Consider the following 26,187-nt stretch of genomic DNA (forward strand, 5'->3'; position numbering starts at 1 on the left):
TTATTGTTTTACACCACCAAATTTGTGGCTTTTTTTTTTTAAGCACATAAAGGAAATTAATACAAAGGTACATAATCTAACTTATTACAGATTAGCTTTCAATTGCACCGGTTACAGAATAACATCAGACTCTTAAATTGTATGTCTATGTACTCAGTTTTTAATCTTTACCTGATTGCCATCATGCATTTATTTCAATAAATTTACTTTCCCAAAGCGTTAATTCTCTTTCAATGTTACTTTAATTTAAAAAAAAATGTTTAAATCTACTCTCATATTTTCCATTTCTGGTACTCTTCTCTTTCTTCCTCCCCTCTCTTTTAGATTCAAATTTAGATAGCCAAGTGTCATTTTTCCCCCTTCTACCTGAAGCATTTCTTATAGTCTAGGTCTGAAAATATGTCTGCAAATGTCTTTTTTTCACTTTAACTTTTTAAATGATATTTTTGGTAGATACAGAAAGCTAGGTTGATAAGATATTTTTGTAAAAAAAATGCAGTATTTCCATTTCACTTTATTTCAAATGAGAAATCTGATTTCATTCTTGCCCCCTTTTTTCATGGGTGGCAGGGGTGGGGGTGGTACTGGAGATTTAAATCAGGGTGGCTTAACACTGAGCCACATCCCCAGACCCTTTTGTTTATTTTCAGACAGGTTCTCACTAAGTCTTTAGGGCTTTGCTAAGTTGCTGAGGTTGGTCTTAAAATTTGTAATTCTCATACCTGAGCTTCCTGAGTCACTGGGATTACAGGATCTTACACTATTAAATAAGTGCTGTACCACTGAGCCACACCCTCAGACTGATTTCATTCTTTTGTTTCTGTACATATAACATCTTTTTTTTCCTGTTTGAGATTCTGTTTATCATTATTCATTTAAATATTTTTTCTGCCTGAAGGAGGTGGAAACTTACAACCCTTTGGGGGAAAATGGAAACTGAGGACTCTGACCTTTCATAATTTCCTTTATTTGCCAAAGTTCCCCTGCCTCTAAAAGTAAGCCCTCCAAAAATATATGACAAACTCCTCCCATGATGTGACCCTGCTACACCTTACAAAACTCAGACCCTTGTTGTAGCCAGTCGCCATTTTCCCCTTGAAAATGTGCCCTTCTGTTGCTTAATTAAACATAACCAATCCATTGAGGTCAGTCTCCCTTTTTCTTTTTGTATTTTCTTTCATTTGGTGCAGAAACCCAAAACAGGATTGGGGACTCTCTACCTCTCCTTATCCTAATGAACCTCTACCATCTTTTCTCATCTTCCTTCCATTCCTTTCCTTCTTTCCTCCTGATAGGAGGTGGCCCTTCATGCTTTCCAAGTACATCATAGCTTAATGGCAGCCAGTACTCAATCCCAATCATGGGCTAGATTTTTGCTGCTTTACTGCCATATGGATAGAGCAAGGACATGTATCAGGTCCTTCATTGGTGTAGGAGGCATTCTCCTAACCCTATCCTCTCCTATTTCTTCCTTCTCAGACCTACAGATCAGAAGCCATTTTTTTGCCATTTTCTTCCTGCAAGCAACATAAGTCTTCTCATTCTTCAGAAAGGTAAAATTCCTTCTGGTCTCTCACAAAGACACCCTACCCAAGACCCTCACCTTCTGGCTCATCCAGACTCCAGGAGTCTTCCCACCAATGGGATTGCAGGAGGGGATGTCCCCTCATTCTCTGATGGAACTCTGTCTGGTGTTGGGAGACATCAAGGGATGCTTTGATTTTGACCGCCAACCCAGGTCAAAACTCTCCAACATGGGGGCTCTATCCCATAGGACTCCCCTTTAGGTTGTCTCATTAAATAAAAAGTTTTTAGATTGTCCATTTCCAATCTGATCTCAAAAGTAAATGTCTTATTAGGCTAAGTACACAGATCTGACCACAACCTAAATTAGACAACCTAAGTTGATGGCCAGAATTCAGAATCCAGGACCTGGACCCCCAAATCCTCCAAAACTTGGACAATTTCTTGTAAGGAAATGGCAAATGACCTGAAGTTCTTTACCACCAAGCTTTCTTTTACTTTTATTCAAAGTCCTCATTTTGCACACCTTGCTCTGCTCTACCATTGATTATCACTGACTTCCCATTCCATAAGCCCCTGACCCCAGCCCTCTTCATTTACTGCCCCTGAAATAGCAGATGAACCCCACCAAAAGTAAGTAAAGCTGGAGGATACAAAGGTAAGTTTCACAGACAGGAATGCCTGGTAACTATCAAGAGAGACTGTCAGAGTCACAAGCTTTCTTCTGGATTAACGTAAGACTTACAAATCTTCCTAACTTCCTACATAGGCAAGCTTGATCTGTGTTTCCGTGAAGGCTAGTATGACTATCTAGCTCCAATATTTATCCCTCATATTGGTCTAAAAGATGTAATGTGGCACATAAAGGTCCTAACTAACTTTACTAAGAAAACCCTAATTGACACAGATAAAGGGATCTCTACTGAACACATAGGTAATGCCAAAAGAATGGTATTTTACAAAAATCAAATGGCATTAGACATCTTAAGTATAGCTCATGCGGACATCTGTGACATTTTAAAAGCTAAATGTTGTATATGATAATTCTATCAAATGGGACCCATTGGTAACCCCCAAATGCTTTCATTTCCAAGAAGCAATTTACCTGCAGCCCTGCCCAGCCTAAGTAGACAGAATATGTCAATTCATCAGGAAACTACACACAGGAAAAATATAAGCTCAAGATAATATGGACAAAAGGAACCCAAATTATTCTGAAGGAGGAGACTTTTGTGACCAGATTCTGAAACTCTGGGAGATAAAGATAGTTCCTACCAGCTATAAAATCTGTTAAGAAGGTATGGTTAGAAATCCAATGAGAACCAGTCAGCATAGGCCAAGGTGACCCAGAGTTGTCATGACAGTGGGGACTTGAAAAATCTGATGTCACTCTGCTGTCAGTCAAAAGTCAAGAGGTGGGTTGGATTCCCCTTTCACCTAGGTATTGGGAATATTTGTCCTGGCTTGCTCTAGTTCCTTTTCTGTGTGAGAAATTTGGTGCGTGGAAATTTGTGGCTTAGCGGTAGAACGCTCACCTTGCACATGCAGGACCCTGGGTTGGATCCTCAGTACCACATAAAAATAAATAAGTGAAATAAAGATAATGTGTCCAACTACAACTAAAAAATAAATATTAAAAAAAAAGAAAAAAGAAAAGAAATTTGGTGCGTGAGACAGAGGAAGGCTTCAGACAACTGAAGACAGCTGGCCAGGGTCACTCCCTGGTTCTGCATGAAGGTCTCATATTCTAAATTTGACCCTGACAGCCCTCTGGGGTAGCAAATATTGACCATTATCTGTCTCTGTTTCTGATGATGGAGGGCACCCTCACTCAATGAATCTTAGATCCTGAGATGAAATCTTGGTCTGGTCTGAGGGTTCTGGAAAAGAGGTGACCCATTTAATCCCCAGAGTGTGAACCAAGCAATCTCTCACTTTTCAGAAATGCTTCTATGCCAATTCTGTCCACACTGTCTGCCTCTTAAACAGGAACCCATTATGACAGAGTCTCAAGATAAAGCTCCCTTAAGCTTTAAAATTAGACAGCCTTCTCTAGACTCTAAGAAGATACATTTTCTTCTGTACTCCTCTCATCTGGCAGGAAAAAAAGAGCAGAAAATCTGTTTTAGTTACTTGGAGTAAAACTACCCCCACATCTATCCTGGTTCAGGAATCCAAATTATTTATTTTCTCTAGAGGAGATATCACCCAGAGCACTAATAGGCCTGCCTCTCACTTCAAATTGAGGGGCATAATATGAAATCATGGGCCTGGGTAGTATGAGGACCCAAAAGGACAAAGGGAACATGTAGGACATTTTAAGGACACAACTAGCTGACAAATGTCTTTCCTTAAATTAAAATAGTTATTACGAAGTTAATATCCTCCATACTGAGTGAGGCCCCAGCTAGAGGTCATGGAAGGAAAGGAAGAAACTGCTTACCCAAGAAGCTCCAGCACCAGGGAGCTGTCTCCTAGCCAAAGAGAGAGCTTTCTCAGCAAAGGTGCCCATGTTCTGTTCTCTTTATTTTTGTTCAGAGGGAAGCTTCATCCTCAAAAGCAATATTAGGGGATGACGTAATCACAGTTGAGATAAAGGAGATGCCTAATAATTTTCTGCATTCAACCTAGCCTGATTACTAACTGGGAAAAGGGTCCCAGAGGAAGGAAACTCTGGGACCACACCTCAAGAGACTGGTTTTACAAAAGGAAAAAAAAATGTTTAAAATGCTCTTCATATGAGGTTTTGCCAGTTAAGCTCAAAACAGCAGCTTCCCTTACTTATCTTTGATAACCAAGTCTCTCTAAGTCTTACAGAGCTTGCAGAGATGATTGTCCAAAACCAGCTTGAGACCAAAAGGGAAAAAAAAGTGTCACTTTTAAATTCAAACCTAAATGGCTGGCTATCTTCTCTGTTCTTGCACTCTACAACCCTGCTTTCTTAACAAGTTCCTCCCTAAAACTACAGCACAAGGAAGGGAAAATGGAATGATAGGTAAGTATTCTCAAGTAAGAGTCTAAGGATTAAAAGCTCTCTCATTCTTTCAATACCTAAATTGATTTTAATCTGAGCCAAAAGTGCACTCTGGTCTAATGAAGATGTTTGACATGCCCCTTTACTAATTATAGATTTGTCAATTTTTTCTAGAACATCTGTTCTTTCCCAAATTCTGTATTTTTCAGCTTGTGGTTTTATGGTAAATCTACATTTGATCCTGCATGCCTAAATTAAAATATTTTTCTGATCAGTCTTATTTTACCTAACTATAGAGGTTTTTACACCATGTTCAGAGGGCTAACTCTCAAATACATTGGAAAAATCTCCATTTACAAAATCCTACCTGTAGAGATCTACCTACAAACAACTACAAGATCTGTTTCCTGTTTTGTGTATGTGTGCATACCTGGGTATTGTGTTGTTGTGTCTACATATGTGCTGGTGTTCATGTACCATGTACATGGTATCAAAGTTGGCATACAGATAAATGAGCACTCATAATAAATTAAAAATTAAGAGAAATAGATCCAAGTATCTTTTAGGTCATGTGACAATTTAAATTAGGTAAACAGATGAGAGTAAAAATGTCTTTAAAATGACTAACACAAGTTTTCTAGGTGGTCAAGACAATTAACAGAGTACTGGTTTTCATAAAATGTCTAGCCATTGTTTCTAGGATTTTTCTGCTAACTACACTTGTCTGGTATCTTGGTTTTTACATTTAAATATGAGTAAATCAGTTTTAATCAACATCAATGGGGTTAATCATAAATGTGTTACAAGAGACATCTGATTAATTTTCAAAGTTAAAGTGTTAAAACATCAACTGCTTCTTAAACCCCAAAAGGTAATATATTTAAAGACTAAATGTGTTTTTATAAACTGGTAAATGAAAATAGAGTTTTAAGATTAGCTTGTTTGGGGTCTTCATTAAAGCAAGGTTACTAAAAGTTCTAACAGGTGTAATTCTATATGCAAAGAGTCCAAAAGTTTCAGCTGTGTTTCAATTAAAAGTAGTGTAAACAGCATAAAGTATTTCATCTTATTAAGAGGAGTAATTGGGAAAACTCAGAAATTTCATAAGGATTGTTCAGAATGTGAAAAGTAGAAGGATGAGAACATCTTTTGTGTGGTAAAGTAAAAAGTTGTAGAATCTCTTGCAGAAAGTCTGTGGAGGGTAAATTTCAAAAAATTTGTGTGTAACTAAATTGGTCATTTATAAGTAGCACAATCAGTTATTCAAGGTTTTTTTTTTTTTTAAAAAAAACTAAGGTCAAATATAAATGTACTGATATAAACCAAAGTTTAATCCTCTACAGGTTAAAGTAACAAGGATTTCTTAAAACATTAATCTGCTGTTATCTAGCAGGATAATTTCTGTGTTGTTCTATTCTTTAGAGAAACTAGTCTTGAAGGAATTAGGTTTCTAGAACTCTGGTTAAAAACAACTGTTAGAGTACTATACTACATTACAGATTCTGAACTTTACTTTGAAAACTAAACTTGGTTAATATAAGAACATAAGTGTAGGGCTGGGGATACAGCTCAGTTGGTAGAGTGTTTGCCTTGCATGCATAGGGCCATGGGTTCAATCCCCAGCACCAAAAAAAAAGAAGAGAAGAACATCAGTGTAATCCTGTTACTGGCTTCTTCATCTTATCTTCCATGTATATAAGTCTTTAAAGTTTAAGGTTTAGAAGAACATTTTACCAAACTGGTGTTCTTGAAACTAAAGTTTAAAGTAAAGGTTTGAGATTATAAAAATTATGTTTATTGACTCATAGCTATTATACAAACTAAATATTTTTACTCTTGTTAATTTCATTTTATATTTTCCTTGGAAACCTAACTGTTCTCTGTTAGTGCCTAAAAGAAGTACAACTTCTAAAGAATATCGACTCCAATTAAACAGAAGGGGTAAAATATAAAGTTATAGACATTAAAGGTAAAACCTGGTACTGTTAAGACTGGTGAAACTGGCATAGACTAAAGTTAAGGAAATAAAAGGTTCAAGAAAGAAAAATAAACCAATACCTGGCTCTTGCCCTCTGAGGCCAGCTTGGACCCAGGGAATGACAGCACTTCTCTAAGGGCTTTGCAACTCTGGGTCACTGACCTCCCAATCAGGAGGACCAATGAGATGCTGGAGTACAGAAAGCCATCCAGTACACAAGCTGCAAATAGGAGGGCCATTGGAGAAGGAGATGTCCCTAATACTTTCAAGGGAAGTCATATGGTCAATGAGATCCTGACCCCTTCTGGAAGAAGGCACTAGAGGTGCTAAGAGGCTTCCCTCAAGTTCCCAAGAGTGACCCCTTTGAGGGAACTCAGCCGATTCTTAACAATAGATAGGAACAAGGTCAATTTGACCAGATCGATCTTAAAACACCTACCAAAAACAGTTATAACCAAAGTACAGCCATACCTGGGCATTTAAAAGAAAAATAGTTCTTTAAATGACTTAAAACTTGTGTCAGCCCCGTAGTCCTGGTGCCCCATAAATTCTGAGGCATTTTTCCTTTGCAAGGTTCATATTTACCCTTCCTCACCAAAAAATTGGACTGGCCTCTGTACCTTGGTCTTCCTTACTCTTCAAACTGGCCTTTTACCTAATAAGCAAAAGTTTGCCTAATCCGATAATAACACACACTAGATGAGCCCACCAGTTTATTCCCTTACTCATAGGGCTAGAGATATCCACTGGAATTGGCACAGGCACAGCGGAATCAGGAACTTCTATTCACTACTATAAAAAGTTGTCAGAACAGGTTATGGAAGATATTCAACAGGTTTCCGATTTGGTATTGACTTTACAAAATCAATTGGATTCCCTGGGGTCTGTCGTCCTGCAAAATCATCTGGGCCTAGATCTCCTTACTTCTGAACAAGGTGACCTATACCTTTTCCTCAGGGAAGAATACTGCTTCTATGTCAATCAATCAGGACCGGTAAGGAATGAGGTTAAACAACTACAGGACCCACTGGATCAGTAGAAAGAACTAGCTGATTCCTGGTGGGCCTCACTGAAAAACCTAAAACAGTGGACTTCCTGGCTTCTCCCTTTTTGGTGTGTGTGTGGGGGCATACCAGAACTTAAACCTAGGAGCATTCAACCACGGAGCCACATCCCCAGCGCTATTTTACATTTTATATAGAGACAGGGTCTCACTAAGTTACTTAGCACCTTGCTATTGCTGAGGCTGGCTCTGAACTCGTGATCCTCCTACCTCAGCCTCCCAAGTCACTGGAATTACAGGCATGCACCACCATGCCCAGTGCTTCTCCCTCTTTTAACCCCTCTAATACTCATTTTTCTTATAATAATCTTTTTTCCCCCTGCTTTAACTTTGTACAGAAGCAATTTCTTGAAAAGGTTACCTGACTAACCCAGATCACCTCCTAAGAACATGCAAAAGCCATTTTCCTCCTTCACTCACAACATGATTCTCCTAAACCCCATAAGGAATCACCCACTAGACGCTGAAGTTCCCTTTCTCTATAACTCCTCAAGCCACAACCACCAGGACTGTATAACCCCCACCTTCTTATCCTACTCCAGATCTCTAACAGGGAATTCCCCTATTCCACACCTCCTTAGCACTTCCTCACTGGAAGACCTCAACAGAGGGTAGCCAGATAAGATGAATTCGCCCCAAGTCATCTGGAATGAAGGAGGTGGAAACTTAGAACCCTTTGGTGGGACAGACACACACACAACAAGGACAACTGAGGATTCTAATCTTTCGCAGTTTCCCTTACCTGACAAAGTTCCCTGGCCTGCTAAAAGCCCACCCGCCAAAAGTAAATGACAAACTTTTCCCGCAATGTGGCCCTATAAAACTCAGACCTTGTTGTAGCCAGTCACCATTTTTCCCTTAAAATGTGCCCCTCCATTGCATTTAATAAATCATCACTAATTGAGATATGTTTCCCTTTTTTTTTTTTTTTTTGTATTCTCTTTCATTTGCTTTCAATCCCCACCTTCAGAGACTATGTATTAAGGTACTTGAAGCCATTTTGGAATTCATACATATACATACATGTTTATGTTTGTATGTGTGATTTGTCTAATTTCTACTACAATGCCTTTAAGTACAATAACTTTTTAAAACATTTTTAATTGCAGATGGACACAATACTTTTATTCTTTACATGGTGCTCAGGATCAAACCCAGTGCCTCACATATTCTAGGCAAGTACTCTACCACTGAGCCACAAACCCAGCCCTGCAATATCTTTTATTACATTCATTCCATCCAGTCTATTTGTGACCTCAAATAGTTCAATTTCAAGAAGTTCAATTTGAGTCTTCTATGTCTTCCACATCTCTACTTAACTGTGCAAATGGAATACAATTCTGTCTTAATGTCTTTCTCTCATCATTCTTTGTCAGTTCTTGCCTGATTTCAATTGATTGATTCTCCTCCTCATTTATTAAGTATGTTTTCTTGCCTATTTGCATACTCATTAATATCTTTTTTTGCACACCAAACACTGCAAATAATTTTTTTTTAATGTTGGATACTTTTATAATCTTGTAAATTCTCTTGAGCTTCATTCTAGGATGGAGTTAAGTTACCTGGAAACAATTTGATCCTTTTGGGTCTTGCAGTCATTTATTAGGTGAATGCAGAGCATTATTCACTTTAGGGATAACTGTTCCTTGCTACTTAGGGTAAATTTTCTTCAGTACACTACCCAATGTCCCATTAATTTTAAGTATTTCCACTGTGGTTGGTGGAAGTAAGCATAGTGCCAGTTCTGTGTAAGCATCAGGTACTCAATTATTCCCTCTAATCCTTTCAGGTAGTTGTTTTCCAAATTCTGGCATTTGCCTCACATGAATGTCCTAATCAGTACTCTGCTGAATAGTCAAGGTGAACCCACTATGAATCTCTGGATTTCTGTGGCTTTACTGCTCTGTCCTCTCTGGTAATCTGTACCATGCATTCTAGCTGTACTGGATGTCCTAAACTCTTAGCACTACTTCCTCAACTAAAAAGTCTACAAGATTCTACCTCAGGTACCCATCCTTGTGTTGCAGCCTGAAAACACACATGGCTATAGGACAGAGCAATCAAAGAACTAATCTGTTTCTTATTTCTTGAGAATTGCTTCATTTGTTCCCTAATCTAGAAAATGTTGGGTTTTTTGGGGTTGTTGCAGGAGAAAGGGGTAAATCCCATCCCTGTTATTCCATGTTAGCTACAAACAGATCTTCTGTACCAGAGTTCACAGATTTTATATAATAAGGGGGAAAAAAGTTCATTGATATGGCTCTTAATTCCACATCACAGGTAACATTTATTTATTTTTTTTTTTTAAAGAGAGAGTGAGAGAGAGAGAGGAAGGGAGAGAGAGAGAGAATTTTTTAATATTTATTTTTTTTAGTTATCGGCGGACACAACATCTTTATTTGTATGTGGTGCTGAGGATCGAACCCCGGCCGCACGCATGCCAGGCGAGCGCGCTACCGCTTGAGCCACATCCCCAGCCCCACAGGTAACATTTAAACAAACTACTGCTTTTTCAGATTGAGTATTACATTAAAGAAGATAAGTAATTATAAAACTATTTTTTATAATGTTTCCCCTTAACAAGAATTGGATTAGTGGATGCCAGGGATTAGGCAGAAAGAAACTGGGAAGTGACTACAAGGTTTCTTTTTAGGGTAATAAAAATATTTTGAAATTGGATATAACTGATGATTGCAGAACTCTAGGTCTTTAAAAAAAAATCACTGACTTGTACATTTGTTAACAGGTGAATTTTATGGTTTCTGAATTATATCTCATTTTCAAATTTTTCCAACTAAGTGTATTCAAAATCTGTGAGGCCAAATTTTATGTATATATATTTCAATCAAAAGAGCTTATTATAAGAAATTAAATATAGAAGCAAATGGGAGAATCCAGTTGTCATTGTCTTCTTTGTCCAATAATGGGGATTGAACCCAGGGTTATTGTACCACTGAGCCATAGCCCTTTTTATTTTTTATCTTGATACATTCTTGCTAAACTGCTGAGGCCTGCCTCAAACTTGCAATCCCCCAGCCTCATTCCACTCAGTTACTGGGATTATAGGTATGAACCACCATACCCAACTCAGCTAAGCAAAACAGTAAAGAGATTTCCAAAAATGCAAAGCAAGAAATTTTCACAATAAATATTTTGTTTAGGAAAATTGCCACTTTCATTAAAAAAAAATGTTTATGTTAATAAGCAATAGGCTTATTTTACAATGAATTTTAAATTTTTTAAATATTTTTCTCCGTTTTAATTTCTAATTCAGAAAATAACAACAGATATAGCACATATAAAGAAAAACTCTGGGATTCCCAATAAATTTAAGAGTATAAATCCTTATACTCTTAAATGAGAGAAAACAGTTAAAACTATTCATAATATCATCATACTGTGCCGAGGATTCCATAGTAATGTACATCTTAATACAAAAAAAGCAATTAACAAAAATAATAAATGAAAATTGCTAGGGAGATATAGATAGGTACACATTTAAAGTTATTATTTTATTACAACTCTTACTTGGAAGTTTCAGGCAAACCAGCTGAGAGTTCCAAAAACACAGATAAGTAGTATCCACGGACAACTCCATTTCCATCCTAAAAAACAAGAAGGTTAACTTAGAATTATGCAGAGGAGAGTGAGGGGAAGGAGTGGATGTGGGGATGTGATGGAATGAGACAGACATTATTACCCTATATACTTGTATGATTATACTACTGGTGTGACTCTGGCACCATGTTCAGCCATGGAAAAGAGAAGTTGTGCTCCATTTGTGTACAATGTGTCAAAATGCATTCGACTATCATGTACAACTAACAAGAAAAAAATTTAAAAAATAAAATTTAAAAAAGAATAAAGTTCTTAAAAAAACAAGGTTATGCAAATAAAAAATGTTTATCAATTTAAAAAAAAATTAAACCACAAACTGAAGGCAAAAAACAAACACCAAAAAAACAAAAAAATTTATGGCACAGTAAGATCAACAAAATGCAGTTTAATCTCTTAAATCTGAATTGTGAAATATTTTTAACATTAAAAGCAATAAAATAAATTATAAAACACCAACAGGCCTGAGTCCATAACAGTTTTAAACTTCTGTACATTAAAAGTGAAAATATCAAGGCATACAACTTAAGGATTAACAAGTCTGAAAAGTGTTAAGAGGTTTAACATACACAGAACTCTTCACAAAAACCAGCCTAAAAAAATAAAAATTCATGGGCCAATTTAAGAAAATATATGGGTCAAATCCTGAATTCACCATCAGCAAATGTTTTTATAGTTTTCTGTTTTAATATTTTAAAGCATTTTTAAAAGAAGAATTTTAAATATTTCTTCTAAGCATAATTCTTTCACAAACCAGAAATAAAATTTAATCATGTCTCAGGATTTGTTATATCCACACTTAACTCGTTTTTCCACAGATTTAGTAATGTATCCCACAAAGAAACAAAATCATCATTACTTTAATTTCCTTACTCCATTAAAACATTAAACTAATACACCATAGAAGAATAAATGATCTTTGGTTTCAAAATTAGAAATATAAAAAACTTACTGGGTAAACTTTTAATCTCCAACAGAGTCCTGAAACTTGAAGAGGTGGACTGTAAACAGGATCTGCTCTCTGGCGCAAAGTGCTTAAGAAAAAAAACAACCAAATCCCAAGATCAAAACTGTAAAAATGGCAATAAGTTTAAAAACCAACTACTTTCTTTGAGTTACTTATATGAAATCCTGAACAACTCATAGACAGCAACTGAATAAGTCAAGATTTCACTGTTAAGTTTAGATAATATCTACATTCTGAAATAAGAGAAAATTTAATAGTGAAATATTCAGCAATATCTATAAAGTTCAGTAAAAACGAAATTGTGACATTCAAGGGAAAAGGAAAGTATCATTAAGTTTCCTGAAGTTAATTCTGCTCCATCCCTCCACTCCACCTCTCCCAATAAGCAGTCTTTCATCATCCCTCCACTCCACCTCTCCCAATAAGCAGTCTTTCATCATCCCTCCACTCCACTCCCCAAAAAGGCTGGAGGCATGGCTCATGGTAGATCATCATATGCTTAGCATGTGCAAAGCCCTGGGTTCAATCCCAGCACTGAACAAAAATCAAGAAAAGCAAAATATTTATTTCCCACTTCTGTGTAATATGATTATCCTTTTTTAATATGGAAAAACAAGAGAATAACCTGCTAAACCTTGATGTATATAGGGAAAACCTCTTAGAGACTATGCTTTAGCCACAAAATTATCCCATAAGAAAAAACACATTAGATGGGGGAAATCCTCTTTTTGGGGGGGAAGGGGTACTGGGTATATTTAACCCAGTGTGTTTTACCAAATCAGCTCTATTCTCAATCCTTTTATTTTTCATTTTGAGGCAGGGTCTCACTAAGTTGCTCAGGGCCTTGCTACATTACACAGGCTGGCCTCAAACTTGCAATCCTCCTGCCTCAGCCTCCCATGTCACAGGGAATAAGGCATGCACCACTGCACCCAGCAGTATAACCTTATTTTGATGTTATTGCCTACTCCAAGTTCTTTTCCCAAAGACCTTATATTTTTAGTTCCTAGTTTCATGTTGCCCTTGAAGACAAGTCCCTGAGGATCTTAGTGATTTTGAATCTTTGCTTCTAAACTAAAAACAGCAAAGGCTAATAAAATTAACATGCAACTTACGAAGCCTGTAAGTTTCTTATAATAGCCTCTTATGGGCAATTTCTCACTTTTGAGCTGAAACAAATGGACCCCAACACTTTTGTTTTGTAGGATGGGTAGGTGGGGGGATCACTGACTTCTATATTTCTGGCCCCGCACTTTAGCAAAAGCTAAGTAGACTCTCTTCTTTAAAATGTTTATCAGTCTTGGTAGAACATAGACAATCTGAGAATTTAAAATTCAAAACATTCCAAAATCTGAAACCTTTGAGCTCCAATATGAATCTACAGTGGAAAATGCCACACCTCACCTCATCTGATGTGTTGCAGTCAAATCACAAGGCACTAACAATACCATATAAAATTACCTGCATGCTACAAATATAACGTATATATATAAAACAAATGAATTTCATGTTTAGACTTACGTTCTGCATCATTAAACATATGCAAATATTCTAAAATCTGAAATTTGAAACACTTCCAGTCCTAGCATTTCAGATATTGAACAATTGAGACCACCATCTATGTTTCTAATAGGAAACTTATTTCTTCTAAGATTATTAATCTGAGTAACACAGATCACCCATCTCTATCCTACTGAAGAATCACATTTTTTGACTTTTCCTTATGTATACATACAAAAAAAAAAAAAAAAACAAAGTTGCAAAAACTCTTACCTGAAATTCTCTAAAACAAAAGTGGCTGAATCATAAGATGGCACTAATTCACTAAAAAGAAGCAAAAAAAAAAAAAAAAAAAAATTTAGCTTAATATGCAACTTTAAAATTTCATTTAGTTTAAAAACAAAAAGTCCCTCAATAATACCTTAAAACTTTATTAAACTAGTCCCTATGAGATATTTCCAAATCCTTGTTAAGTATAATATTAAATGAATTCCTAAAACTACCAAGTTTTTAAATTTTACAAAGAGACTAAAAAAGTATACTCAAGAAAATAGGAAAAAGAAAGAAATTGGTGCTTAGGCTACAATTTTGAATTATAAAACAAATATAAACAGGCTTTAGAAATGAAAAGAAATAGCAAAGTTAAAAATATCACAATTTATCCAAAGAATTCCTTCAAAACAACTTTGTAGAAATTATATTAATAGACTTTAAATATACTTTGAGACTACTTACTAGTAAATAAACCTACATAATACTTAATCACTTAGGAGATAAATGGGATGGACTAGCATAATAATACTTTCTTGGTAATGCAAATTTACCTGAAACAACTTTAGTTCCATACTATCTCCTCCAAAGAGAACTTAACTATAACTATAGCAGATGGGATATGAGATAATCCATTTTGCTGGTAACTACCCTTAGATCATGTGGATGGTTTGTGGTACTCTCATTAGAACACCTCAAAAGTCATTAAAGCACCATTTATTATAAAAATCCTATCATATACAGTGTTTTAATACACACTATAAATTTGATAAAAAGTTTAACAAAACAACAAACTGAAAGCCATTTCACAATATCTTCAGATACATGTTCTAAAGTCAATTCATCAAAAATTTGACCAAAATAAGATAGGGACACATCAATAACATTGTCACACTGATAGTGCCTAAAGAAATTAGTGATTTGCCCTATGAAAATACAGTATTGATAAAAAATAAATTATTCTTTATTCAGCTAAATAGGTCACATCTTTTTCACAGTAAGAAGATGTACTTTGCCCTGCAATTGTTAACTATAAAACTACTATCCAAATTGACTATGTGAAGCACTCATATCCCTGGTCAATTGTTACCTGACTCATATTCTTCACCCCTAGATCTTTAATCCCCTTCATGTAAGTGATTTAGAAGTCAGATATTCGTGGAAGTCAGCCCTAAGGTCTCCCCATTATATGCTTTCTAGCAGAAATAATGCCCTTAGTGCCTAAGAAGTTTTAATGGAACCACAAATCTAATCAGAGGTCTAAAGAAATCTTCCCAATGAAGTCCTCAAATTTGTTCACAAAGTGGTATGTTTTGGGCTATAATCTTATGTAATTTACAGTATTGGTCAGTTTGCCTATATTTAGATCATCCTCATAGTATCTAAAGATTTCAACCAATCTGATGAGCTACGTAGTGTTTCCTCCAATCATGCCCTCAACATCCAGTATAATATCGTTCCTTTGTTGTTATTACCTTAAATCCAGACTATCATTGTCACACACACAACCTCCATTATCCCACTGTGGTGAGGATCAAACCCAGAATCTGACACATAAAAGGCAAGGGCTCTACCACTGAGCCACATCCCCAGCCCTCATCAGCCACTAAGGGTTAAAAGAGTTTATCAGAATATAAACAGCAGAAGATGACCCAGTCAACTGAAAATGATCTAAGAAAAAGTTTACAGGATGAAGACTACAGTTGCCAAAACTCACTAACCAAGATATTACAGTGTAGTCTAGCTCTCACTAGATGAGGAAAAAATGATCACACTCAGAGCACAGAAAATAGATCTGTCAATCCAATATATTGCAATATACTTCTACATATGTACCTTTCAGGAAAAATGCAGACACAAACAGCACTATATCAAATTAGTGCAATGAGATAGCATAAAACAGGATGCATACACTTCCTCTATTACCAGTCATCACATTTTATGACTGCTGCAGTCATCTCTCACTAAACCCTAACTCATTAATCACAACGGCTCTTCTACTGCATTTTCTACTAACACATGCTTGGAACATTTAAATAAATATTTAAATAAATATTCACTGAATAAATATTTATAAATATTTGCTGTCAGATCATGAAGAGAAACATTTGCTCAAACATTTATTTTGCACTCTTTACCTATATACTCAAAGCCTTATCTACAGCTAAATGGTCTATTCCACCTTTAACTATTTATTAAAACTCCAAATTGTGATTATTCAGGTTATCTTTAATACCATTCTCAGTCTACACATAATGCATTGCTATATCTTCTCCTCATAATTTTATACCTCCTCTCACAAACATAGACTATTCTTTATGAATGGATTCATCTCGTGATGATGTCAATCTTCATCTTCACAGAATATGGGGAAGTAGCCTCAAATCCATTCTATGCTTTCTATGATTTCCATATGCTTTCTAGCAGAAATAATGCAATTAGTGCCTAAGAAGCTTTAATGGAACGATAAATCTAATCAGTAATTTGCAAGCCAATGAGTTGTGCATCTTTAGAAATATGACCTCCTCCTAACTTAATGAATAAAGGATGGAAAGAGAAGACAAGTATCCACTTTATTCCCTTAAGGAAATAAATCAAGCTGCATAAAAATTGGTTCTCCCTCCCAACTTGACCATTCTCCCAGAAACTTATAATCTCTATGGACTCAGAGCTATACTATTCTCTCTTCTCAGTTCTCCTTAAGGACACCTAAACAGTTCTATTTCTCATTATGCCCCAACAATAAATAACCTTTCAAATTCTAGCTAAGATTATTCCCTGCTGTCCCCCGAATATAACAGCTTTTATCATATCCATATTTTCATTTATGTATGCATACCCATTCTCATCTTTCCAACAAAATCCTACATATCTTTCAAGGCCTTTCCCAATTCTTTTCCAGATTATACTTTTGTTGACCATTCCAGTCTTTACCCTGACTTCTTTTCAGAACTGATATAAAATGATATATAAATGAGTACAAATATTTGATTTTTAAAAAACAATTCTTAACTACTTAATGTGGAATATCTGACTGATATTTTTAGTTCCTCTTTAACACCTACAATAGTGCTAGCACCTTTTCATCTCCATAATGGCTTCAACACCAAACATTAACTAACAGAACTAAAGACAATCCAGTCTCAATCTCAAAGCTTAAAACATCACTGCTTCGCACTTCTAAATTTTGATTTGTAACTTAACATCAATAAATGCCAGTCTTTTTTATTTGGCCATCTCTTCTTTGCTGATCAAGTTATCAAGAGATCACCTCTGTTTCCTGTATATTGCAATAGTAAACTAAGTCTCCAATAAAAATTAGAGTTAAGCTAAAAGCCAAAATTTCCAAAAAGGTGGTGGGCATTACTAGAGAGGAAGCCACTTAATTATCACACTGGAAAGCACTATTGCTTGCCTGATAAGCTGTTGAAAGTGGTAACAGGATAGAAATTTACCTGAATCAGTGGTTTTCCAACTATACTATGATATTAATATTGCTTAGGGTGCTCAAGAAGCATTTTCTAAGGGCTGGGGATGTTGCTTAGTGGTACAGCATGCACTGAGGCCCTGGTTTGACCCCTAGCACCATAGAAAGAAAAAAAAGAAAGAAAGGAAGGGAGGGAGAAAGGGAGAAAGAAAGGGAGGAAGGGAGGAAAGAAAAGGGAATAGGAAGAGAGGGAAAACTAAGAGGAAAAGCAGCAGCAGAATTTTCCCAAACAATCTAAATGTTAAAAGCTATGTTTTCTTCCACTGGTCATAGACTGGAAAACAGTACCTTTGAAACTGAAATGTGACCACACAGTTAAATAGAGGAAGCACTGGGACATTGGTGAATATTCTTTCTTATATATCTATATAAAAAAAAATATATATATATACATATATATATGTATATATATATATATTTTTTTTTTTAGTTGTAGCTGGACACAATATCTTTACTTATTTTTATGTGGTGCTGAGGATCGAACCCAGTGCCTCACACATGCGAGGCACGCGTTCTACCACTGAGCTACAGCCCCAGCCCTGGTGAATATTCTTAAATCACCCAAACCTATTTAATGATAGCAAATACCCAATACTTTTAAAATTTTTCAGTGCTTTGATGTTATTTTATCAGGTATTTCGTTTGTCTGTTGGTGGTACTAGGGATTGAACCCAGGGTAATTACTGGTAAGCTATATCCCCAGCCCTTTTCATATTTTGAGACAGGATCTCACTAAAGTGCTGAAGCTGAACTCAGACTTGTGATCCTCTTGCCTCAGGCTCCTGAATATCTAGGATTTCAGGTGAATGTCACCTTGCCTGGTTTTATCAGGTTTGTTAATCAGAAACAAAGACTTCCCTTGCATATCAGTAAGTTTGCCTTTCTGTTTATAGGACTATGGGACCCCCACTCATGATCCTTAAAAATCCATCTAGGATAAGGAACAAGTGCATTTACCAGTAATTCCCAGCCAGGGGTGATTTTGCCCTCAGAGAATATTTGGCAATGTCTGGAAACATTTTGTTACAACTGCAAGGTGATAATGTTGGAGTGCTACTGGCAAGAGGGTGCTACATCCTACAACACACAGGAAACTCCCTCCATAACACAAAATATCCAACTCAAAATGTCAAAAATGCCAAAGTAGAAAAACCCTGGTTTACACCATATACTCCAGTGCAATGTATGCCTTATGGCCATTAGAAAGCATTGTGTTGTAGAGAAAAGGAAAGTGAGTTAAAAAAAAATTAATTTTTTTTTATAACAAGAGTTGTTTTCTAAATGAACCATAACTCTCCTCAACATGCAAGAAAAACATGATAGTTTTTTCATAAGCCACCTCTAAAGTATACCAAAATATTAATCTGAAACATTGGCCCTCATTTTATGAATAAACTAAGATTTAAAAAGAACAAACTGTGTCAATCTGTACCTAAAGTTAATGAACTGAATTGTCACCCCAAATTCCTACATGGAATCCCTAAACCCCCATGTGACTTGGAATTAGGGCCTAAGGAAGTAATTAAGGCTAAATGAGGTAAAAGTGGGGCCCAAATCCAATAAGGCTGTTGTCCACATAAGGAGAATAAACACCAGAGACTGATATCTCCTTGCGTGAACAGAGAAAAAGTCACGTGAAGACAGTGAACACAAATGCCTACTCCTTCAGAAGCTTCACCAGACACTGAATTTTCTGATACTTTTTCTTGACTCCAAAACTGTGAGAAAGTAAATTGTTTTGTTTAAGCCACCCTGAAAGTTTGTCAAGACTTTATAGCCAACTAATAAATACACAGAAAATTCGTTTCAAATGGACTGGGGTATGGTCTAGCACTGACACTTTTCAACAGAATCTCAAGCATTGGTGTTAAGAAAAATAGTGTATTTCTACATATGATAAAAAAATATGCTTTAAGAAAAGTTTAAAGATGAACACTAGAAACATACACAGGTTGCAATTGCTGCAATAGTTTCCTCCCACTATCTTTGAAGATCCAGGTCATATTGGACATTTTATCCACTTCTTAATTCTGTTTAACAAGATACAAATTAAGTCAAAAGATAAATAAAAGATTCAAGAAAAAAGTTTTTAATTCACTCTCTTTTTGTTTGTTTCTTTTAGTCTATTGTATTTTATTTTTTGTATTGGGGACAGAACACAGGGGGGGACATTACATTGAGCTATATCCCCCCCATCCCTTATATATTTTTTTTTAAATTCTGACCAAATGGTTTAGTGCCTCACTAAATTGCTGAGGCTAGCTTCAAATTTGTGACTCTCCTACCTCAGGCTCCCAAGCTGCTGGGATTACTGGTGGGTACCACCTATTGAGTTGAGACCAGATTTACATGGGTAACAGAGATCACATTATAAAAAGCATCTTATAAAGCTATATAGACTTAAGAAGATTTATTCTTTGGAAACAAGTGTATATCTTTGCACACAAACATCAAATGAAAATGAAATCTAAAAACTGTCATACCTGGTAAAGTCTGGTGGAACAGGAGTGGTAACAAAGGATGCCATGGGCTTTCGATGAACTTGCTGAAACATCATTAGGATCTCAGAGCTCTTAGATATTAACTCACTCTTACTACAAGACCGCAACTGTGTGAGGAAAAGAATTATCTAAACCAACAAAATCACTATTCAATGGCACCTCGAAATTTTTAGTAAAGAACTAGAAATTAATCTAGTTATATACCCCCCCAAAAGAGAGAGAAAAATAAAAATAAATCAATGTGGGTTTGAGAATTCTCAATCTTCAAAGGATGTAAGTTTTTATTCTAATATAAAGTGGTTGAATCAAGATTTGAATCCATTTTTCTCCCCTCATATTTTAGGATAAGCATATATTGAACAACTACAAATATATTTCCACACTGGTACAGTGGAAAGCCTATAAAAAGCAAGCATTTTTTCAATGGCATTGTAGGTAATAGAAATTTTAAGATATAAAACAAAAATACCCACACCCACACCCACACCCACACACACACACACCCCTTACTTAACCTATATCAATTCCAGAAATACTACTACATTTCAAAGGTAGGAAGTGAGGAATCTGGGACTGGGGCTGTGGCTCAGTGATACAGCACTTGCCTAGCATGTGGGTTTGATTCTCAGCACTGCATATAAATAAAAATAAAGGTCCCTCAATAACTAAAAAGTATATATATATATATATATATATATATATATATATATATATATATATATATATAAAATATTTAAAAAGTGAGAAACCTAACTTTAGTAAAAATAAGCATAAGTTAAAAGACCACTAATTTTTGTATTCAACAAAGAGTTTGGAGTTCTAATTCTGCCAATGAGTACTTACATGACTAAGTCTATTTATACATAAAGTTGAAATAATATTTACCACTGCTTCTTTCATTCAGTTTGTTGTAAAGATCACAAAGTTTTATGTGAAAACAGTTTCATAACCTATTAAGGAATGAACTGTCTCTCTCCCAATCACCCAATTTATGTTACAGGCGCAAAAGCCTCCAGAACTATGAGAAACTAAATTTCCATTGTTTAAGCCTCCGAGGCAGGCAGTATTATTTTACTATACAGTCCCAGCAAACTAATACACTATCAAATTCCATATGAATGATGTTCATATATGGTTTGGGTCTCAAATGTCCATATGATAAGAGCTTGGTCATCAGCCTATGAAAATATTAGGAAAAACCTTTAAGAGGTGGAAGGAAGTTAGGTCACTGGGGGTGTGCCTAAAAGGGGGATAATGGGACCCTAACCCCTTTCTCTCATTCTTCCTTCCCAGTTGCTAAGAGGTAAAAAGGTTTCCTCCACCGTGAACTTCCACCATAATGCCTTATTATAGGCCCCAAAACAGGGCTATATAACCTTAGACTGAAACTGTAAACCAAAATAAATTTCCTCCTTTAGCAACAGAAAGCTAACACAACACACTACAATTGAATTAACATCTTTTGAATAACAGTTTGAATAGCTCATAAAGAATAATACCACATGATATAAATGAAGATTTTATAGTCTTGGTTTTACCAAGAATAATGACATATGATTAAGGGACTGGATCAATCAACATACTAGAAGTCAAAAGGTAAGAAAAAATAAGCAGATGCATATTTTTCCCTTTACATTATTATGTATCAAGCATTGCCCATGTCATTGATGTTTTCTGAACAACTTACTTTAAACAATCTAATGTACACTGAATGTTAGCTAATTCTGATTTTTAAGGTATGTTTTTTAATCACTGAAATGTGCATATATAGAAAAAGTTTTAATTTATATTTTTCACTAGATATTTATTGAATACTTATTATGTGTATCCTCCCTTGATACCACTTATTCCTAAGCAACTTGCTCCTTCAACTGAAGTTTATCATCACATATGTATTTCTACAACTGTGTGTATGTGTTTGTGTATTCATAAAAAATGTTCTGAGCGCTTTCCAACTTTACATAAATATCCACAGTATCACAGTGTACCGTACATTTTTCAATATTGACTTCAAAGACTGAATTGTAGTGACATTTATCAACTTATTTCAAGAGTTCTAAAGAATGCCTTTGTATGAAAATAGCAAAAATCCTTTATCCACATTTATGTTGTTTCCTAGCCTTCACTACTAACTTTAGAGTAAAGACATTTGTACATAGCTCCTAGACAATTTGTACTAGTCTAAGACTAGAATTACTGGTAGAAGCATATCAATAGATTCAGCAGATATTAACAACCTGTTCTCCAAAACAGTCCAACAGATTTATGCAAATCTCTCAAAGGTGAATAAGTTCCCTTTGGGATATCCATATTATCATTTGTTCTTTTACTTAAAAATTTTTATAAATCTAATGGTTGTTAGAAAGCATTTTGCTATGGTTTTACCAAATGTTTCCTAGTTTATCAGTGAAATTCATTTGCTTGCCACCCAGCATCCACTTCTGTATATTAATCCATATCCTTGATCACTTTTTATACCATTATTTTAGCTGTATATTATAGTTTGGGTTGTTAGTTTTGTTGTTGTTGTTGTTGTTGTTGTTGTTGTTGTTTGCAGTGCTGGGATTTAAACCCATGGCCTCACAGCAAGTGTTATACTGCTGAGCTACATCCATATCCCAGAGTTGTATTTCTTTATAAATCCTGTATACCAATTCAGTTTTGGGAATGACAAATAACTTTTCCCAATCTGTGGCTCATCAAGCTATTTTTTAAAGATTGTTTTGTTCAAAATAAGTTTTAATTTTAACATAGCTAAGTCTTTCTCCTTATATTTTGTGCCTATTGTGACTTAAGAGGTCTTTCCTTTCCCTATATCAGATATTCTCCTCTTAAAAGAACAAGAAAAATCAAATTTCACTCTTCATATTTAGGTCTTTAATCCATCTGGCACTGATTCTTATCAGAGTTAAGATGAAGAGCTAATTTTATTTGCCCAATGTATAACTGTCAATATTTGTTGAAAACAACACCCTTCTGCATCTTTGTCATATATCTATCTTTTGGTTTTGGGGTTGTTTTGGTTTTGGTACTAAGATTTGAATCAAGGAGTATTTTACCACTGAACTACATTCCCCAGTCCTTTTTGAGACAGTGTCATGCTAAGTTGAGGCTCTCCTAGAACTTGCAATGCTCCCATCTTAGCCTTCCAAATTACTGGGATCATAAGCATGCCATCATACCCAGTTAGTAAAACAGACTATTAAGCATGCTTATATGTTATATGCCATTAAGAAAACCTTTAATTATGACACATCTCATTTCACAAATAAAAAATGTACATCTGAGAATGAGACTCAGTATTTTTCTTCATTCAGCTGTTTTGTTACCTTATAATTGTCTCTACAAAGATCTTAAATATCTGTCAGATTTATGCACAGATCCTTTAGTAGTATTTCTTGCTATTATGAATAAAATCTTTTTCAAATAACTTTTCTAACTAGTTATTCCTGATGTAGGAACACAACTGATTTTTATGTGCAACAAAGCTCACTAAAGAGGGTCTAAGAGTTAATATATTGTCTACATAGATAATCATACTTTTTGCACATGAAGAGTACTATCTTTTCCTTTCCATATATATATATATATATATATATATATATATTTACTTTAACCACTGAACTACATCTATAGCTATTTTTATATTTTGAAACAGGGTCTCAAGTTGATTAGGTCCTTCTAAGTTGCTGAGGCTGACTTCGAACTTGCAATCCTCCGGCCTGGGGCCTCCCACGCCACTGGGATTACAGGCAGGTGCCAGCTCCTGTCTGTATTTATATTGTACTTTTCTCAATTCAATAAATAGGACTCCTGGTAAGAAGTATTGCCAATAGGCAATCCTGGATTACTTTTTAAAAATTTTAACAGATGACATAAAATCACAAAAAAATGAATGTAAAAGTGATATGTCAAGTTTCAGTATGTCTATAAATTATGTTATAATTAAATCAGTTTAAACACATCTACCACCTCAAACACTTATCTTTTTGTTTAAGACTTTGAGAATATCTTCTTTTAAACTTTTTGAAATAAACAGTATAGGAATGCTATAGTCACCCTACTATTCTTTTATCAAACTGTAACTTAGTACCCACTGATCAAACTTTCCCCAACAGATAATTAAAAATCTGGGAAATACTTTCTATTAATCTGGATTTGATGTATTTTGGAAGAGACTTATCAACAATTTACTTAACACTTACTGGCTTAAATTATATTAAGTCACTTTCATTAATTACAAGTTTCTGGAAAATTATCCTCTTTGGATTCTACTTAAATGAAGTAGCTCATAATGTGCAAAGCAAATAGAACAGAGCCTGGTATAAATACTTTATATAACTACTTAAAAGATATTTTTATTCTTCGAATTTCTTCTACCTTTGCAATTTTATCCCAGTTTTCCCTCCCACTATACTGTAAGATGACTATTTTTCTTGGTCAAACCTGATTAAACTTTCACTTAACTCATTTCTTTCCCAAGATTCAATTATATTGTTCGTCTCAACTACTTTGTGGCATTTTGTGTTAATTTCATCTATCTTCACCATTTCTTCCCAATTTATGCTTCCATATTCTTATTGCTTGCCTGGATTCTTTAGTTGAGAACAATTCGTTTATTTATAATTTATTAAAATAATTAGTTGGATTCAGTGGCACAAACCTGTAATCCCGAGGACGAGGGGTGGGGGTTGGTGCCTGAGGCAGGAGGATCACAAGTTCAAAGCCAGCCTCAACAAAAGCAAGGTGCTGCTAAGCAAACTCAGGGAGACCCTGTCTCTAAATAAAATACAAAACAGGCCTGGGGATGTGGCTCAGTGGTTGAGTGCCCCTGAGTTCAATCCCTGGTACCTAAAAATAAATAAATAAATAAATACATGTTTTTCGGAATTAATTTTCTTCTACATATCCCTTACATATGGCTGGCATGTTAATAATTTTATATTTTCAACAGTGATTTAACTCATAACAATTGAGTTATATTTGAACATTTTAAAGAATATTTTAGATTTTTAAAGTATTATGCCTATTTTAATTATATTTTAGTTTTAGAAAATGTTTTTTATATTAACTTCTGAAAATTCCTCACATTTCCATGTACCTTACTACATGATCAGTTGGTGAATTTGTTCGATGTGTCTTGAAAAGTATATATATTCTCGGGGATAGAGAAGAGGCTCAATGGAAGAGTGCTAGTCTAGCACATGTGACACCTTGCCTTGGGTTCAATTTCTAGAATCAGCCAAAAAATATACATGTATGTGTATAAATATACACACACAAACACACACACACACACAAATACATTTTTCATTTTAGGATTCAGTACTCCATAAGTATATTTTAGATCACACATCTTAATTTTCTTTTTAAAATATTAGTTGAGGGACTGGAGGTGTAGCTGAGTGGTAGAGTGTATGCTTAGTGAGACCTGGGTTCAATCCTCAGCACCACCTCCCAGTGAGGTGGGAGGGTGAAGCAGGGGGATTACAAATTCAAAGCCAGCCTCCTCAGCTTATCAATTAATTAATAAAATTACTTATTTAATTGATTATTAAATTAATTAAATAAAATAAATATTAGTTGGGGCTATCAGTTTATATTTTTAAATCACTATGATAGTGATTTTACCAAAATTTTATATCAGGATCTGCGTTATATATTCTGTTTATAAGAATACAAAATAATAGCCCATGTTAGGCACTGGGTTCAATCCATAGCACCACATACAAAGATGTTATGTTCGCCGAAAACTGAAAAATAAATATTAAAAAAATTCTCTCTCAAATAAATATATAAATAAATAAATAAAGGCATGTTGTCCATCTACAACTACAAAAAAATAAATATATTTAATTTAAAAAGAAAAAAACAGGAAAAAAGATCCAAAACATAAGATGGGCGCTGGGACTGTAGCTCAGTGGTAGAGCACTTGCCTAGCATGTGTGAGGCACTGCGTTTGATTCTGAGCACAGCATATAAATAAAGGTCCATCGACAACTTAAATAAACATTTTTTTTTAATGTGTGTGTGTATAAATTTAAGATGGGACAAATAGAAAACTAATAGCAAGACTAAAACTTCATCATATCGATAAGCACACCAAATGCAAATGTCCTAAACATCCCAATCAAAAATTAAAGATTATCAGCGGGGAGAGGTGGCACATGCCTGCAATCCTAGCAGTTCAGGAGCCTGAGAAAGAAGGATTGTTCAAAGCCAGCCTCAGCAAAAGTGAGGGAGATAAGCAACTCAGTGAGACCCTGTCTCTAAATAAAATACAAAATAGGGCTGGGAGTGAGGCTCAG

At 35.2% G+C, this 26,187-nt stretch overlaps 1 protein-coding gene across 5 annotated transcripts in view; it reads right to left on the reverse strand.

Annotated features, from left to right (window-relative positions):
- Trim37 (tripartite motif containing 37) overlaps nucleotides 1-26,187 on the reverse strand; it is a 190,459-nt gene that overhangs the window by 132,296 nt on the left and 31,976 nt on the right. For all 5 annotated transcript variants that reach the window (XM_076869753.1, XM_076869752.1, XM_076869755.1 and 2 more), the window contains 4 exons: nucleotides 19,862-19,986; nucleotides 13,895-13,945; nucleotides 12,107-12,188; nucleotides 11,068-11,144 (listed from right to left, as the gene is read on the reverse strand). In XM_076869753.1, coding sequence (XP_076725868.1) covers nucleotides 11,068-11,144; nucleotides 12,107-12,188; nucleotides 13,895-13,945; nucleotides 19,862-19,986 — 335 coding nt within the window. The remainder of the gene's footprint in view (nucleotides 1-11,067; nucleotides 11,145-12,106; nucleotides 12,189-13,894; nucleotides 13,946-19,861; nucleotides 19,987-26,187) is intronic.

Source organism: Callospermophilus lateralis, chromosome 11 (assembly GCF_048772815.1).
Source record: "Callospermophilus lateralis isolate mCalLat2 chromosome 11, mCalLat2.hap1, whole genome shotgun sequence".
Taxonomy (NCBI): domain Eukaryota; kingdom Metazoa; phylum Chordata; class Mammalia; order Rodentia; family Sciuridae; genus Callospermophilus; species Callospermophilus lateralis.